At 41.2% G+C, this 17,010-nt stretch overlaps 2 protein-coding genes across 2 annotated transcripts; both read left to right on the forward strand.

The window, feature by feature from the left end:
- The first annotated feature begins 649 nt into the window (after positions 1-649).
- LOC119738334 (uncharacterized protein C18orf19 homolog B-like) lies at positions 650-3,428 on the forward strand. Its single transcript, XM_038213184.1, has 3 exons — positions 650-826; positions 1,915-2,467; positions 3,027-3,428. The coding sequence occupies exons 1-3, from the start codon at positions 733-735 to the stop codon at positions 3,304-3,306; spliced, it is 927 nt and encodes a 308-aa protein (XP_038069112.1). The 5' UTR covers positions 650-732; the 3' UTR covers positions 3,307-3,428.
- A 4,117-nt stretch (positions 3,429-7,545) lies between these two features.
- LOC119738593 (dermatan-sulfate epimerase-like protein) lies at positions 7,546-14,699 on the forward strand. The gene is made up of 3 exons (XM_038213500.1): positions 7,546-7,621; positions 9,147-12,645; positions 13,403-14,699. Exons 2-3 carry the CDS (start codon positions 9,285-9,287, stop codon positions 13,609-13,611), a joined length of 3,570 nt encoding a protein of 1,189 aa, XP_038069428.1. The 5' UTR covers positions 7,546-7,621; positions 9,147-9,284; the 3' UTR covers positions 13,612-14,699.
- The last annotated feature ends 2,311 nt before the right edge of the window (positions 14,700-17,010 follow it).

Here is a 17,010-nt window from a genome sequence, read left to right on the forward strand (position 1 = left end):
ATCTTCTAATTTGATGGATGTCTTAATTTGGTTTCCTACCCTGCCCTTTCTTCAAGTATCCAATCATGTTAAACAAATTCCAACCACCCTTGTTTGTGTCATTTTAGTTGAAAATTTTATTCTGGAAAAAAACCCCCAATAATGGCCACCTCTCCACACCACACCCCACCCCAAAAAATATGAAGCTAAACATATTAATCTATATTAATTTAATAAAAAAAACAATTGTAGACATGCGCATATCTTAATCTTATTGTCCATTTTAAATGTTGCCCACTAAGTTAGGAACACCATGGATGAAGGAAATATAATTATCCTTCCAGGGAAACACGATATTTGCCTGTCCCATTCATTTTTTAGTTTTGTGTGGCTACTCTAGATAAGCTCACAGTATTTGGTTCCTGGAATGAAATAAAAGTAAGGTTCAATGTATTCAGGGAGGCATTTTATGACCCCTTCTGTTTCCCCCTCTTTTAAAGCACCACAAGCTCCGCCCAAAGTTTTCCCCCGCACAAACGCCGCACGTGCTCGACTCGCACAACACAAAACACGCGTGTAGCGTGTTTCGAAACGAAAATTGCTGAATCGTAGTCTGGTACCACAACGTCTGGTACCACCTCCCTTTTATAACGCCAGCAACGTCTGGGTACACTTTGGTTTATTTACATTATTTGGCCTACGTGCAGAGTTCTACGTGATGAGTTCTGGTTCTGTGATTTCGAAGTAAAAATCATGGCGTTATTCCGGGGTTTCAGTAAATTGAGAGCAGTTGTCACTGACGTAGAAATTGTAAAAGAAGGTTATTGTTTCACCTCACGGACAAAAGGTATTGGTGTTTTTATCAGCAGCTAACCGTGCTAAGCCTGCGACTGCGTTTCGTAAACATGCTCCATATTATGATTTTTTAATGTGTGGTATAAAACACTAAACCATAAAAATCAGCATTACAATCATTGCATGATGTAATCAGTAATGATTGAGTAGGCCCTACGGTTTTTGGGTTTTTATTTTGGATTTTTACGGCCATGTTTCATGTTAAAAATGTTTACAAGAGGTGATATGAGTTACTAAACTACTTGGACATTGGACTGGTGTGCATTGACAATGTTATCAGTTATTGTGAATATTTGTGTAAATTTATTTTTTAATCAACTCGTGGGATCCACAGAAATTGTTCGTAATAGCGATCGTTCGGTATAACGATTTTTACACATTTTTGGCGCCCTCTTTTGATCATTGTTATTGTGTAGTTGCATTTACAAACCACACGCATGACACGTGGAGTCGCCGAAGTTGTTCATTAAATATTTTCAATTCCGTAGCAGAACTTCACCAAGTACGCCCTGGTAGTTACTGAAAGACGACTTCGAACATGTGCGACTATTGAATTATGTACACAGTTTTTAATAATAGCCATTTGTCGCTCTTCTGTTGACATTTCCAACAACATTAATGTTCGGTACGTTTTTGTACACAAAAATTGGGAGCCAAGCATGCCAAGGCTGATGTTCGGTATAGCCGAATGATCGGTATAGCGACGTTCCACTGTAGCACTAGGAGTCGGGCAGTGTGGTTACATCATTGGCTGTTTCGTTGTTTTGTTAAAAAAAAAAAAAAATTTCGGAAGATTCCCATATCTGGCCATCACTTTTTACCCCTTGCACAAACCGTATGAGACTGGTCTGAACATTTCTGTGTTTTCTCAGTAAATCTTTCAATATTTTCCCTGCTAAATTTAGGGGAAAGGTTACTTTGCCCACAAGAGGTAATCTCCCCTGACTGATAGCCTTTTTGAGATGCATAAGGCCACTGCAACAGAAGGGCACAGAGATTCATTCACACCCCTGTGCCAGTTGACTTGCAGGTAATAATAATAGTAACATTTAACTTTCATAAATGTGGTTCTCCTTTCAGCTTCTCTGATCAGGAAATTAGACAGCAGTCAGCGAACTCTACATCTGTATGCACCTGTCACATCCATCGCTACACACCAACACAGGGTACCAGACTCGTATCTCCTGCCTCATGGATTTAAGACGCATCCATTGATAACCGATGGCATTTTGATCACATCACACAGCAGTTGGGGGCTTGATAGTGGGCGTGGCTTCCAGATTTACTCTCCGTGCAGAAACAGCACCTTGACTCAAAGCTCCAAAACGGAGAGCAGCGGCAAATCAAAAACGGAAGAGAATAGATCAGTCGAAAAGGACTCTGCAGTGGACGCTGGAGATAAAGTCCGGGATGACGTCAGTGAGGCGAGAAAAGACAACAAAGAGCAAGAAGAATATGATGATGATGATGATGATGATGAGCCAATCGTGGCAATGTATGATGAGACGGGGAAACCTCTGAGTAACTGGACGCGGATGAAGATGATGATGAAAGCGTACGGTTACGTCATCATCCCTGTCCATTGGGTTATTGCGCCTGTGTGGTTTGGTGCTTTCTACTATGCTGTAAAAATGTAAGTGCATCGCCATCTAGGTTTGTTTGCAGTTTGGAATTCTCTTTGCCATTCCAGATCAGATATATGTTATCTATTTTTGTTATGCTTAACACCCCACACAACGTTTAATAGGGACCCTCCAGAATCCGCCTTCGGCTCGGGTCATTATCAGTATCCAGACTCCAACCGGTCTTAAACATAATGTTTAAAACCGGTCAAGCACACATTTATTCCCTTATTAATATCACACACAACAATTGCACATGAAGGACTTTTTATTATAAAAAAAACCCATTTTGTGATGGCATAGTGAGGTCTAAGGAAATCAGACAACAAGAAAACGGTATCAACATGCTAAGAAACCTATTTAACATGCTAAGAAAACTGTTACAGAGGCTTTCATGGTATGAGCTCAGGTCTTTAGTCTCCAACCCTCCAAGTTTCTCCATGCAGTCTCTGGTCCAAATATCTCACTTCCTTATTTTGTAATGCTCCAGGTTTTGATGAAATAGTCTTTCAAGTTTATCCCTAAAAGATCCACTGATTCTAATCACTTTTATTTCCTTATTCAAAACAGGGGTGTGGACATTGCCCCGTTTCTCCTGAAAATCGGCGTCAGCGAGCACCACGTCGGCACGCTCAAGAACTCCGGAGCCAGCAATGCCCTGATGGCCTACGCCCTGTACAAGATCTTCACGCCGCTGCGTTACACGGTGACGGTCGGTGCCACCGAGATGACGATCCGATGGCTCAGACGGAAAGGCTACGTCAAGCATCCGCCACGCAAGGAGAAGACGTATCGCCAGTCGCTGAAGGAAACGGTGCAAGAAGTCAAGGACAAGATTGATAACAGATGATGATGGAAAAGAAAATCCCTGAGATTCTTAACATTGTCAAGCTTTCTCTACTCCACACTCAAATCCGGTCGCATCGAATGTGGAAATTCCGAATTGCGACGCCAAGTTAACAGTAAAGCAAGGCAAACTGCTGTAGTCTTTTCACCGCTCAGTTGTGTTAGCTTACAGCCAGTCAAAATTTGAACTAGTACTTAAAAGTCATTCTGATCAGTGACATGTCTGTATAAGCTAGTAAATTTTGTGCTCTTACAAATTGTGTGCTTTTACAAAATTGGCTCAATTTTGGCAGATGATTTCTTCTTCAGATGTGAGGTCGAAAGAAGTAAGCTTCCAGATTCAAATCTATCTTTACCAAATTAGAAACTTGACAACTTGGGTAAATCATAAAGTTTTTGTTTTGAATATAAAAAATTAATTGTACATTTTAATTATTATTATAGCTTTTCCCAGCCAATTTCGTGAAATGTTCATTCACTTCTGAGAATCAGTCATTCGTTTTCGTATGAATTCGAATGCATATCTTGAATCCCATTTCAATTCAACGAAAGTTCAATCGTTTTCATTGTCCGTGCATTCGGTTTTGGGAAACAGACGGCCAATTACGTTACCTGTGCATTCATTTACGCAAGCAAACCTTTTCTAAATTGATTTCAGGTACAGCTAATTTGAATGATGGTTAATGAAAAAGAAACCACTAATTGTATCTGGTGCCGATGGCATTAAACTAAAAGTGAAATAGAATGGTGAATGTTTGAAATCGCCCTCTAAAAGCGAAAAAGAAGTCTTGTGAACGAATCTGAATGGACATAAACGAAAGGTACTACTGCTGATCAATCACCTAATTGATTGAACTGAAATGGAAGCGAATGCTCTGGTAGCGAAAATGAAACGGGTATCCAGAGGAATTCTCAAATTCAGACGAAAACAAATGACCGATTTTCAGAAGTGAATGAACATTTTAGGAAATTGGCCGGGAAAACCTATATTACTTTTTTAAAAATTAAATAGTGCTGGAAAGGTCTGTGTCATTAATGTCCGTTAATTAATGTTTGTAACTTGAGATTGTGATGGGAGGGCTTGAAGTTTTGCAAATTCTTAAAATTGCACATGTGAACCCGCAACATACTTGCAGCGGTAGCCTGGTTTCTGCCCCCGTTTGCAAAATGGGTATTAATATACATACAATGGTGGCACCAGCCAGGCCAGACTACTAGGCACCCTCTGTACTCATTTGGTCTCTTAAAGGAACAAATATTTTTCTTCAAATCGTAACTCGAAGATTCATCCATGTAACTTTTCCTTGGAGCAGCTAATTTTTCCTCATTAACACTTCACACATATGCCATTAAAAATTGAGGAAAAAACCCCCACTGTTTTTAAAGTCTTGTAATGCTTGGAATATCCTCTTTTTTTGTTACTTCCCAGTAGCATGTTTGGAAATTGAATGATTTTTATTCTTTTATTGTACGAAAAGGTAATTTTGTATTCATTTTACAGATAAACGATTTCATGCTTTTCATGCTTTTCTACAGGGCAAAATTAGTCTATTATCAGTGAAATATTCGGTGGCTTTTGTAATTCCAACCAACTTGTTTTTAACTCAAAGATAGTTTTTAGTTTTTATTTACTTAGTAAGCTTGGTTAAAGGGAAGATACAACATTTGCAAACATCACAAAACGAAATGATCAATTTATCACGAAATACCTTACTGGACTGCTAGGGAATGACAGTCTAAAGCATCCTGTAAAATCGTGGCTCCTGGTGTGCTGACATTTTCAAGAAAAATTGTATTTTTCCAACGCTGGTCGGCCGACCAGCGTTGGAGAAAACTGGCTATTTTTCAAAAACTGCTCCGAATTTTCATAATTAGTTATTCCGCATTTTCTTTGCAATTGATTACACACCTGTGAAGAGGTACAAGTCTGTTAGACTGATTCTCGGACCTTACAGTTCCCTTAAGTCTATAAACTGCTCCGTTTCATCTAAAGTGGGTCAGGGAACCAGACTGCAAGAACATGATTGGTTTTCTTGTTTTTTTTTCCCAGCATCTACAAGCCCAAAAACGTGAAAAAAGTCATTTTAACAATATGTGACCCGCTCCGCAAAAATGAGTCTGTTGTGGCAAAACTGACATTTTGAGTTAACTACATTAATAAAATGGGAATGAAATAAGCTTTCATTTGGTATATCATGGACTTCTCTAGGACGTTTGGTTGCACTGTTGTGCTTGTTTCATTCTGTAAAGTTTTTGCAAAGCTAGAAAGGTCTCAATGGAGAAAAAAGGCTTTGAAAAATTACAAATACACTGTAACTAACCAAGAAAAGGACCAAAGATTCATAATTTTTTTTCTTTTTCTTACAATATTTACATTTCTGTGTAAAATATTTGAACTAAAACTATCAAACAACCAAAATAAAACAAAAACAAAAAAATCCAAATTTTGAGCAAATTTTTACTGTTTCCATTTCAAAATGGCAAAAGCTTGAATTGAAATTATGCGACATCAGACTCACTTTTGCAGAGCGGGTCACATACTGTATGTGCTATAACATACTAATCCTCCAAATCCATTAATTTCTGAAAATTGCAGCAAAAGCAAATGTTGTACATTCCCTTTAATGTAAGTTAGGTTTTGTTTTGTAGGTAAAGTAGCAATGCACAGTCTCCAAATTAAAAAAAAGTTGAAATCTAGTTTGATCTTTCTTTTAATTGAAAAAAAAAAAAAACCGAATTATTTTGTATACTACAAAGAGCAATCACAATAGCCATTTGAACTGTGAAACATTGCTGTAAATGTTTTATTTTTTTTTTCTAAAAAAACAAAGATGTCCAACTGCCAAAGTGGGCAGAAAATTAAAAATGGAGCAGTAATTGAAAGAATTGTGAAACATCAATTTTGTGCAAATTTCAAAATATATCATACAGAGCTGAATTGTCTAAATGGAGTCTATTATGTAGAGAGTATTTGCTGATGATAATGAAGATCGAGGTAGCAACAAAGAAAATTAGCTTGACTAAGTTTTGCGTGTCATTTGTCTAAGAATTGTCTATTAATTCTCTTATGTTAAAATCCTTGAGGCAAATTAAGCAATTCGAAAGCATGAAAATATCTTGCATGACACATGACCAAAAAACCCCCAGAAAATTTGAAAAGATTTCACCAGATTAGTATCTTTGAACCACCCATTTCATCAATTGAGCTTTTTTTTGTACTTTTAACTACATTGTACAAGAACTGGTGGTCATCGAATAGGTCATTTCAGCTTTTATTCCTCTATGCCACACCCAAGTGGTATAAATCCAAAACTTGTACTTTGATAAAATGGACAACTATATGTTAAAATTTGCTGCACTGAACTTTTCTTTCAGAATTCTTGGCCTTTGGGAATTGAAACTGAAAAATCCCTCCAAAAAATACCATCTACCATTTTTAATTTCCTATATTTAGAAACTTTTGCTTTACTGAATCTGAGGGAAACTCGTTTGATAATTAAAATATAGCAATCTATTTTCCCCCAAGGGAAGACAAAATGCTCCTCACCCCCCCCCCCCCATCTCAGCCCTAGCCCCCTCCCATCCCCAGGTAACACCCCTTTGTAACATCAAGGGCGGATCCAGAACACAATTTGGGGGGGGGGGGCAAAAAAAATTTGTCCTCCCAAAAAGTGGGTCAAAAAAATTTAGGCATGGGGTTCGGGGCCCGCTTAAGGGCCCCGAAATTTTTTTGGATTCTAGATGCTCTGTGGTGCGATCTGAGGCAATTTCTGACCACTTTAACCAATGTTTTTTTTTAGGAAAAGATGGTGGTGTACTCATTGGCTGCCTTTATTGCGATGTCACATAAAAAAAAAAAAATTGGTTTCGTTTTTGGGGGGGGGGGGGGGCCATGGCCCCCTTTGGCCCCCCCCCCCCCCGGATCCGCCCTTGTGTAACATCCCCTTTATTTGCCTTGTAAGTTGTAACTTTTGGCCGGACGTGAATGAACAACTCAATTTAAACAGGTTACAATCACTGCACCGCAAAATATCCTTTGTGGCAATTGTGGGACATTGATTAAAAATATAGATTTCTACCATTCAAAAGCATAGAGACATTCACGTAAACTTTTTATCACTAGCACCGGTCTGGTTCCCTCTTTACTTCCCTTGATCACTTATGTGTCACAGGACACGTACACATGGGCACCAGTTCAAGGATAGTTTACCACAAAGTGGCCTACATGATCTGAACAGCTGGATGAAGTACAGAGCTGCGGAAGTTTGCCACGTCGTGTGATGTGTTCTGAAGGGTTATTTCAAGAATTTTCGAGAGAGGTAAGTGCGTGATGATTTTAGAAAGATAATATGCACGTCATTGTCGGGAACGGGTTCAAGAACTTTGTTTTTCTTGGGTGGAATAATATGGGAAATAACTAGGCTAATCATCATGATCATGTCAACTTGTCGAAGTTTAACTTTCAGTTCGTGTGATCTGGTGACCGTGATGAAGGACCCCTAATGTTTGCATGAATCAGGCCAAATACCATAGAGCAAGGAACATAGGGCCTATAGCCCCATGTTCCTTGCTCTATGGTATTTGGCTTGACTCATAAGAACATAAGAATGAGTAGGCCTATATGTGCATGTTGTTTTATATTAATAATATTAGAAATAGGTAGTCCGAGTAACTTGGACCCAACTTATCGCCTTTTTAAAAATTTGGACATGGTCTGGCGATAGTAGGGTCCAAGCCCATTCCTCGACCTAGACAACACAGTCACTGACAGTCCCAAAAACCAACTACTTGTACCTCAGGTGACATATCTAGTAATTTGGAGGCCGTTTTGAAGGTGAAATCTGATGTTTTTTGTTGGAAAATGTTGGTTTTTGGGACTGTCAGTGACTGTGTTGTCTAGGTCGAGGAATGGGCTTGGACCCTACTATCGCCAGACCATGTCCAAATTTTTAAAAAGGCGATAAGTTGGGTCCAAGTTACTCGGACTAAGAAATAGGCTAGTATATAGAGCAATAAAACTGCATGTTGTTATTATTATTAAGTCTTTCGCTACAGAAGGCCTACTGAATTTAATTTCCCGATTTTTTTCACGTTTGTACGTAATAATTCACCAGAAATTCCGCCGTGTGTAGATGTGGACGCCACCATCTTTAAATGTCTCTCTGTAAACAAATTGCTCAAAATAACCTGCATCAGACCCCGGCGAGACGGAGAGCCGATGGCAGTGGCTCAAACTAGGGTCAGAGGTTATACGATATAAATTATGTAGATAAGGCACACGTCATGGGGATACCCTGTTTATTCATAGCGACGTCGCCGAGCCGCTGCCAGCGGCTTACCATACGACATGTACAATTTTTGTCTGCCCCTCTCAGCGGATCGCCGTAGCGAAAGAGTTAATACTCATTGCAATTAAATACTAAATAGTGTCACATTTCAAGCATGGTAGGCCCTATGTGTCACCATGGATGATGGAAGTAGGAAACACTGACGACTGACGACTGACGTATTGGCGATCATGTAGGGCCCCTGTTTTGTTTTGATCAACTTAGAGTCAAACATGTTTTTTATTGCTCAACAATCATCTTTACAATCAAAAGCAGACTTTTCTCAATTGTAATTACACCTGTTTTGCAATTTTGAACAGTTTCTTGGGGTAGAGATCACAATTTTCCTGCACGGTTTGTGCCTAGCGATTCTTTCTTTGTGCAATTTATCAATTATGTCTCAAGTTCAATTATCATTCTTGGAATTCAAGACTTTTCTAGGAATTTTTGTGGAATTTTGGCAGAATACAGGATTTCGAATTCATGTATTAACAAATCACATTTCCCTCTTTTTCAGGTAGTGCCCATTGATTACTCGCCGACGCACAGGTCAAGGAATGTCAGTCGGCATTGCTAAACTAAGAACATTTGTCAGAGCCATGAATTGGAGGTGACCATTGACCTCTCAGGACCCCAGGTCACTCTCAATACAGCGATGGAAAGAGCATACAGTTCGGGTGGTATGGCGCATTTGGCCATTCCCACATCGTGCCTCAGAACTTGCCAGCTGTGGTTAACTCTCACAGCAGCATGGATGCTTGTGGTCACTTGCGTTGCTTCGCAGTTCACCACTCATCCCATGCTGTTCTACAGTCCAGACCGGGTACCGAGCTTGATCAAGCAGGCCCGGACCACCCACAGTAAGATCGCCAGTGTGCTAGAGGAAGCCGCACGGACCATGCTCAGTAACCAGCACCACTACCTTCCCTCGTCGAACTACGAAACGTTTGGTGGCCGCTGGAACGAAGTATATGGGAACAACTTAGCAGCCCTGGCAATGTACTGCGTGTTGTACCCTGAGGATCACGAAGCCAGAGACTTTGCATTCAAATATATGGACATCATGGTATCTTTTCCAAAATGGCAGGTCATCAAGATACCAAGTGACGAGGTACCGGTTGCCCATTCATTAACAGGGTTGGTCACGGCATTTGATTTTCTGTATCCAGTCCTAGGCAAAGAGAGACGGGCGTTGTATTTGAAGAAGATCATCAGCGTCACCAAAGAAATGTATGAGTGTTCACTAATCCGTGCCTGGGGGAGTCAGCATATACAGAATCACGTCGCGACTAATTACGTCTCATTGCTACATGGGAGTCTGGTTTCTGCAGTGCACCAAGCACCGGAATCAAAGAAGTGGATCCAACATGCCAGGGAAAGCTTTGAGAAAACCATGTCGCTTCTCAATCACGTCATTGATGGCTCGATGGAGGAAGGTGTAGCATACGGAAGCTACACGTCGCGCTCTGTCACTCAGTACGCTTACTTGGCAATGCGTCACTTTGACGTGGACCACACCCAGGATTTGTGGTTGAAGGAGCACTTCTGGTTCTACTACAACACCATCATGCCAAACTTTCAGCGCACTGTCGGGATTGCCGACAGCAACAAAAACTGGTTCTATGGTCCGGAGAGCCAGCTAGTCTTCCTCGACACCTTTGTGATGCGGAACGGTTACGGGAACTGGCTGGCCCAGAAAATACGCAGCCATCGCGTCATGGACAGAAAGTCTGGACTGGCGCCTTCTGAGTCGCAGAGATGGTGCACGCTCCACACAGAATTTCTGTGGTATGACCCATCCATCCATCCTAAAGCACCTCCTCAGAGCGGGACACCAGACCTCCATGTTTTCAGTGACTGGGGTGTGGTCACTTACAGCAAGGTGGACCCTAGCGTAACTGACGACGTTTTCTTGGCGTTCAAATCTGGCAAGATGCACGGCCGGGGCATCTTCGATGTTGTCCAGAGAAACATGTACTCCTCTTGGCTCAGTAAATGGAAGAGCTTCAACCCGGGCCATGAACACCCAGACCAGAACATGTTTGTGTTTGCCCCGAATGGACAGCCTTTTATCACCGACGGTCTGTACGGGCCAAAGTACTCCTACTTGAACAATGTTCTCTTGTTCTCACCGTCGCCTACGAGCCAATGTTTCAAGCCGTGGGAGGGGCAGCTTGGGGAGTGTGATAAGTGGTTACGATGGCGTAGGGAGGGAGTAGAAGCGTATGGTGGGGAGTTAGTCACAGCAAGTGTTGGTGACGGTATGGTGCATATGAGTGGTGAGGCGAAGAATAGTTACGATCCCAAGATGAATTTGAAGTCCGTCTACCGCAGCTTAGTGCTTCTCAATCCCAACTTGCTAGTCATCTTAGATCACGTTGAGACTCGATCCAGGTCTCCGCTCACCCACGCTGCGGCGTTCTTCAACAGCGTTGAGAACACCTTTGATCCGGCACGGTTGCAAAAGCTTTACGGTGCCAAATCGACAATCAAGGGCGAGGAGTACAAGATGTTCTGGGTCACTCCTGAAGGCCGCAGCCCAAAGGCATCCTTGTCCAAGCAGTCGCACCCATCCGAGTACCGATCCCGAGAAACCAACTTTGTCAACGTCACCATGAAGTTGAAATCCCGTTTGACGCGGATGGCCTACGCACTCTACGGCCCCTCTGAAACAATCGTTGATATGAGTTTCCTTGATGTGAAAGAGGAGGGAGTCTCATTTGAGTTACGGACGGAGAAGATGAACTACAGGATCAACACAGTGACGAGGCACAATAATCCAAATGTTCGACTCAAATTTCTTGGCTATCCGGGTTACGTAACCGTAAGAAAGGGAATGCAGCTTATTAAGTTCGGCATCAACAGCACACTGGAAGGGACCAAGATGAAGACTCCAACAAACTCGGACAGTTTCACCACAATGAGTCTATTTCTAGGAGCCCTCATGCTTGGATTGGTGGTGCTGTACTTGGTCAACCGTCGCTTCCGTAGAATCGTCCCAAGGCCCAGAAACTTTTTCCTCGCCATGGTGTTAATGGGTGGCTTGATGCTGGGGATGTTGTACTATTCTGCCTGCCAAAACGATTCCTGTACTCCGACACCGACAGCTAGAGAGTCTGCAGCCCCAACCTCCCCAGCCGGTCTTCCTTCAGTTGTCATCACTTCACTGCCTGGCTCAGGCTCAGAGATCCTTGGTTGGCTGTTCTACTACAACCCCGACTTCCTTCACGTGCAAGTACCATCAGACATTGTCAAACTTCCAGAGACAATGCAAGCTTCGGTCAATCCTTTTCTGGATGCATGTGTGTGGACCACAAAAGACGAAAACAGGTTTCCCGCCCTGACCAATAAGATTAAAACTTTACGCTGGAGTTGGCACCGTGTGTTCGGGGGCTTAAGTCGGCCTGCTCGCGCTGTGAAGAATTTTGAGTCAAGTGAATTACTTCATCAGCCGGATATAAATAGTAAACAAACTGATCCGTCTAAACATTTCACAATGAGAAGAATAGAATTGGTAGACACGCCATCGGACAGCAAGGGGGATATCACCCACAAAGTTTACCAGACCGTCGATTTGTTGGCCCATGCTTCCAAATTCCCGAATGCTCAGAGCGTGCTGCACTTCGGCAGCGGGAGCTGGGGACTGAAACTCCAGTGGCTGCAAGGGATTCTGGGAGACACCATGCGCAACATCCACGTCGTCCGTGACCCACGCGCCTGGGTGGCCAACTTCCTCCGCGACAATAAGCGGTTGTACACATCCGCAAACGTGGCTCAGCACGTCCAGGTGCTAGCGCAGCAACTCCAAACCCCATGCCAGTTCAAGAATTTGGACAGTGAACACTTCTACGATCTGCAAGGCACCCCTCACAAGTTATTGGCTACACTGTGGGCAGCCTACATGGACCTGTTGCTGGACTCGGTAGGGGGACTGAGGGGCCAGTATCGCGTGGTGAGATATGAAGACTTGGTGCGATCGCCCAGGAGTATGGCTGACAACATCTACAAGTTTATTGGTAAGGGCCGTTTTTTGGTTCTTTTTTTTTATTTTTTTTTTATTTTTTTATTTTTTTTTGGGGGGGGTCCTCCAACGTTTCTGTTTTGTGTCCAGTTTTGGCTACAGGATTGTTGTTGGACTCTGGCTCGAAGTAGCTCTGCGTTCTGCTTTAGAAAAATCAGATGTCACAACGAGGCGAAAATTTACATTAAATCCATTGGATTTGTAATTAGAGACTTATTCTGTAGACAGAGACGAATCCAACCGGATACAAAACTGAGTTTAGGGGACAAATCCGCCAGGCTTTGTATGTGACCGATAGAGGGCGCTGTCTACTCGCTGTCTGCTTACAAGTGAATAGTGTGAAAGTTAGGGCATGACTGATATAATGCTTAAAAGTAATGCTTCACATTTTCACTTTGCATATATAAGTATTCATATATACATGTAGTCCATTTTCACAGGAAATTCAGCTGCAACATTTTCTTTCCCAGATTTGGGAAAAGTTGCATGGGGAACTTTTTTGGGGGGGGAGGGGGTTGAAAACCCTCTGACTATAGGTGGTGCTGTTTGCATTGACTTGACCAGAGGCAGCGTACTAATTGTGAAACTAAGGCCAAGTCTGAATTACTTGGCTCCGGCAAGCAGTATTGATGGAAGCGGCTGAATCCTGAGTTGACCTCCCATAGATAAGTGTGTTGCTAAAAGTAGTTCTGACGCTGCCCACGTTTGCTCCTCTCAAATGTCTTTTTCCTGGATGTCTATATATACCCAAGGTTTCCCCCTCCCGCCGTCAATGGAACACCAGCTGGTCCAGGCCGCACACACTGGCATCTACCAGAGCCCACATGAAGGCCTCGTCCTGCCGTCCAAGCTCAACAACTGGAAATCGGAACTGACGTTGACCAAGATCCGAGATATCGAACGCATCTGCAAACACAGCATGAAACGACTGGGCTATAGTCGGATGGAGGTAGACAATTAACCCTAAAAACCCTCCCGGATCCTTCAAAATCCGCCATGAGGTTTTGAAAAGATTTTGTAGGATTTAGGAAGGTAGAGCCCAGCCACTGTTACTTAACATTGGGCTTAATACCCCTTAAAACTTGGTAGCTACAAAAAGTGTGCCATGGGGTTCGTAGAGAGTGATGGATTTTGCAGGATTGAGGAAGGTAGCGCCCAGCCACTATTACTTTACATGGGACTTGGTACTCAGTGAAAGTTTCTACATGCAGTTCAAAGAATTTGCTATTGAGTTCATTGATTTTGGAGGATTTGGGAAGGTTTTCAGCAGGGCCAATTGATTTCATGTTTTAACTCTAATCCTCCTGGATCCTTCAAAATCTGCTAGGCGGTTTCAAAATGATTTTGCAGGATTAAGGAAGCCTTGAGCTCAGCTACTGTTACTTTAAATGGAACTTGATTCCCCTAGAAAGTTTTATTACAAAGGTTGCGGCATTGGGATCCCGCATAGTTGCTAAAATGCCTCTGAATTTACGGTTAAACGAAAAGGTCAACAACCCACATTGTCTGTTTCATAGAAGTATGGGGATGAGTATGTTGTAAACAACTGACAAGTGTCACAAATACCTTCCAAGTTCAATATCAAAATGATCTTTCTATTTGTTAAATGCAACTGAAATTGATAGCTGAGAAAGCTTCGTACACCAAAACTATGCCAAAATTGTTTTTCTCCTAAAGGTGATATTGAAGAAAGCTTTCTATGCCAAAACCATAAAGTTTTTAAAATACTTTTTTTATAAAAGATAACTACCTTGAAATATTACAGAAAACAAAAACGCTGGTTTGCTATCTTTTTATATTTTAAGGATATGTAATATAACATACTGCCGTCCAATTTCAATTTGCTGCGACAATCAAAGCCGTTACACACTCCTACATAAATCTGAAGTGAATTTGCACGAGTTCAACTTATATGCAGATTTGCCAAAACGTCTTTTCTTTTTTTTTCTATTCAAATTGTGAACCCCAAAAATTTGTTCATTGAAAACATTTGTGAGAAAAGTTTGCTCGTTGGCTTACTGCCATGTACTGACACGACAACGAATCACCAAAGAAAAGAAAATTTACAACGGCAAAATATCCAAAATTCTGGCAGGTTTTGGGGCTGAAATAGCTGTAACATTGAGGCTTCTGCCTGAAATTACATCACACTTTTGCTCATGAGCATGGAACTTTGCATGAGCATAAAAACCAAAAAGGCACCAAAATACCCTTGAAAGTGGCAAAATGAAAATTGACAATAAAAATGGGACACAAAGGTGCATATTCAAGGATGCATTAAAAAAGAAACATTGCATGGGCCGCATAAATACTAGCCTTTAGTCAAGGCGCGCGTGGCTACTCGGACACATGGGCCCTGGATGCTAGCACGTAAAAAGACCAGTGCTTCGCCACTCGCACTGGTCTTTTTTCGTGCCAGCAATCCGGGGCGCTATGTGTTTGGGTAGCCACGCGCACCTTGACGAAAGGCTATAAATATACTAATATTCATGCATATGTCAGCGACAACCTTAAAACTTCTCATGTGTTTTTTAGTCAAACCGAAGTAACTTTTGATTTTGACTGAACAGTAGGTATGAGCGATTTTCCCTGGGAAACACTATGAACTTGGAAATTACCTGGAATGTTTTAGGGGAAAATGTTGCAACCTGACGCCACTTTTTTCTTCATATATCATCTCAATAAAGGTCATTCTTTGCAAAACTGATGATAAGACATGACTCTGGGACTGAGAAACATTTCCAATTTTGTAGGAAATACTAAGAAAATTTTCTGGACTCTCCAGACTTTGTACACAATCTCGACAGTGACGTCATGTTACAACATTTTTTCCATGTTTTATTACAACTCTGCAAAGTATACACAAATCCAAGTACATTGTAGTGTATATTTTTTTTATGTTTTAAGCTCAGCGTATTTATTTCTTGTAAAATGCTAAACGTATGCTGACAATATTGTTTTAGTTTTTAAAATTTAGTGCATGCTTGTTGAATTTAGAGAAGTTTAAGTTTTCTTCTTTACTTTTTTGAAACTTGATTTTGTCAGAGTAAAGAATTCTACTAGACAATTAGATTTAATTTGATTTTGTTTTAAATTTGTAGTTCAGTACTCGGTCCATTTTTTTTTTGGGGGGGGGTGGTCAATGATTTAAGTAAGAAACAACAGACGTCCTTTGTATGTGTGCTTAGTTGTAGTGATCATTAATGTGACTGTACATCAACGATGATCAAACTTTGTTCTGTTTGTTCAAACAATGTTCATCTTGATAAAGTTAATTTCTACCCAATGTATTGCCCATTGTTGGACCTTTTAACATTGCATATTGTATTTTTCTTTTTTTTTTAGCATTGTTTGTCTTTGCACTTTGAATTAAAAACTGTACAGTTGGGATGCATTCACATTTTGTATTGATGTGCTACGTAGAGCGCTGTGGATACGATCTGCACATGCACGCTCAGTGCCAGACTATGCAAATTCTTAAGAGTCATTTCGTGTAAATACTTCATATAAGTGTCCACGCTCAAAAAATCGAATTTTTTAAAACTTTGTGGGATGAAAGGACTTAGGGAGCAAGTAACCAAAATAGACTTTCAAACTTTTATTTTGCCCGTTGCCATGGTTACGGGCCATTATGTGTTTTGGCCATTTTTCGGCAATTTTGAGGCTGCAAAAATTCATTTTTCGTGTTTTTTTCAAAGGTCATCCAGCCAAACTGCAAAGTAATGTCACAAAAGTAACTATATCACGACAAAGTATCATCCTTACCCTTACAAGAAAAAAATAAAAACACTTCTGAAAAATCTCTTTTATACTATTTTTAGACCCTATAATATAGCATGTTTTTACAACTAACAAAACTGCATTTTTTACCCCATTTTTATCCCTTCAAAATGGCACTTGCCAGGGCACTCAGAATAATTTCCCTCCGGCTATAGTTAGATCAGACATTGTTCTTTTCATATCTGGTGAGAAAATGTTGGGTTATTGTATAGCCTTTGTGCAGTAGCGCTCCAAAAATGGTAAATTTCACAAAAACCTTAAAAAGTGTATTTTCAGTGTTTTCCTTTTTTTGGGTAATAAACTTGTATAATTGGTATTGTACATGAATATAGCACATTTTTACAAACAGAATCAGACTGTTTATCATTTTTAGACCATTGGATGAATAGTAGGTCGTGTACTTCCCCCCACACCTGGCTAGGCCCCGCCCACTCCCCCTGTGCCACCGAATTTTGAACTTGTATGTTGCATAACGAAGCAAATGTAAATAAATAATATGCAAGTGAACTTTTTAGAAATAACATAGAGATCCTTTTCACAGCCTCCCCTTCCCCCACCCCGGGAGCATTGCTTGGGGTTG

This window comes from Patiria miniata, unplaced genomic scaffold, assembly GCF_015706575.1.
Source record: "Patiria miniata isolate m_02_andy unplaced genomic scaffold, ASM1570657v1 HiC_scaffold_3, whole genome shotgun sequence".
Lineage (NCBI taxonomy): Eukaryota > Metazoa > Echinodermata > Asteroidea > Valvatida > Asterinidae > Patiria > Patiria miniata.

Bases quoted from the DNA above. Each gene is read 5' to 3' on its own strand.
- LOC119738334 (XM_038213184.1), top strand. From the start codon at position 733: ATGGCGTTATTCCGGGGTTTCAGTAAATTGAGAGCAGTTGTCACTGAC. The intron at 827-1,914 runs GTATTGGTGTTT...TTCTCCTTTCAG, and splicing joins TTTCACCTCACGGACAAAAG to CTTCTCTGATCAGGAAATTA. The intron at 2,468-3,026 runs GTAAGTGCATCG...TATTCAAAACAG, and splicing joins TTCTACTATGCTGTAAAAAT to GGGTGTGGACATTGCCCCGT.
- LOC119738593 (XM_038213500.1), top strand. From the start codon at position 9,285: ATGGAAAGAGCATACAGTTCGGGTGGTATGGCGCATTTGGCCATTCCC. The intron at 12,646-13,402 runs GTAAGGGCCGTT...TATATACCCAAG, and splicing joins CAACATCTACAAGTTTATTG to GTTTCCCCCTCCCGCCGTCA.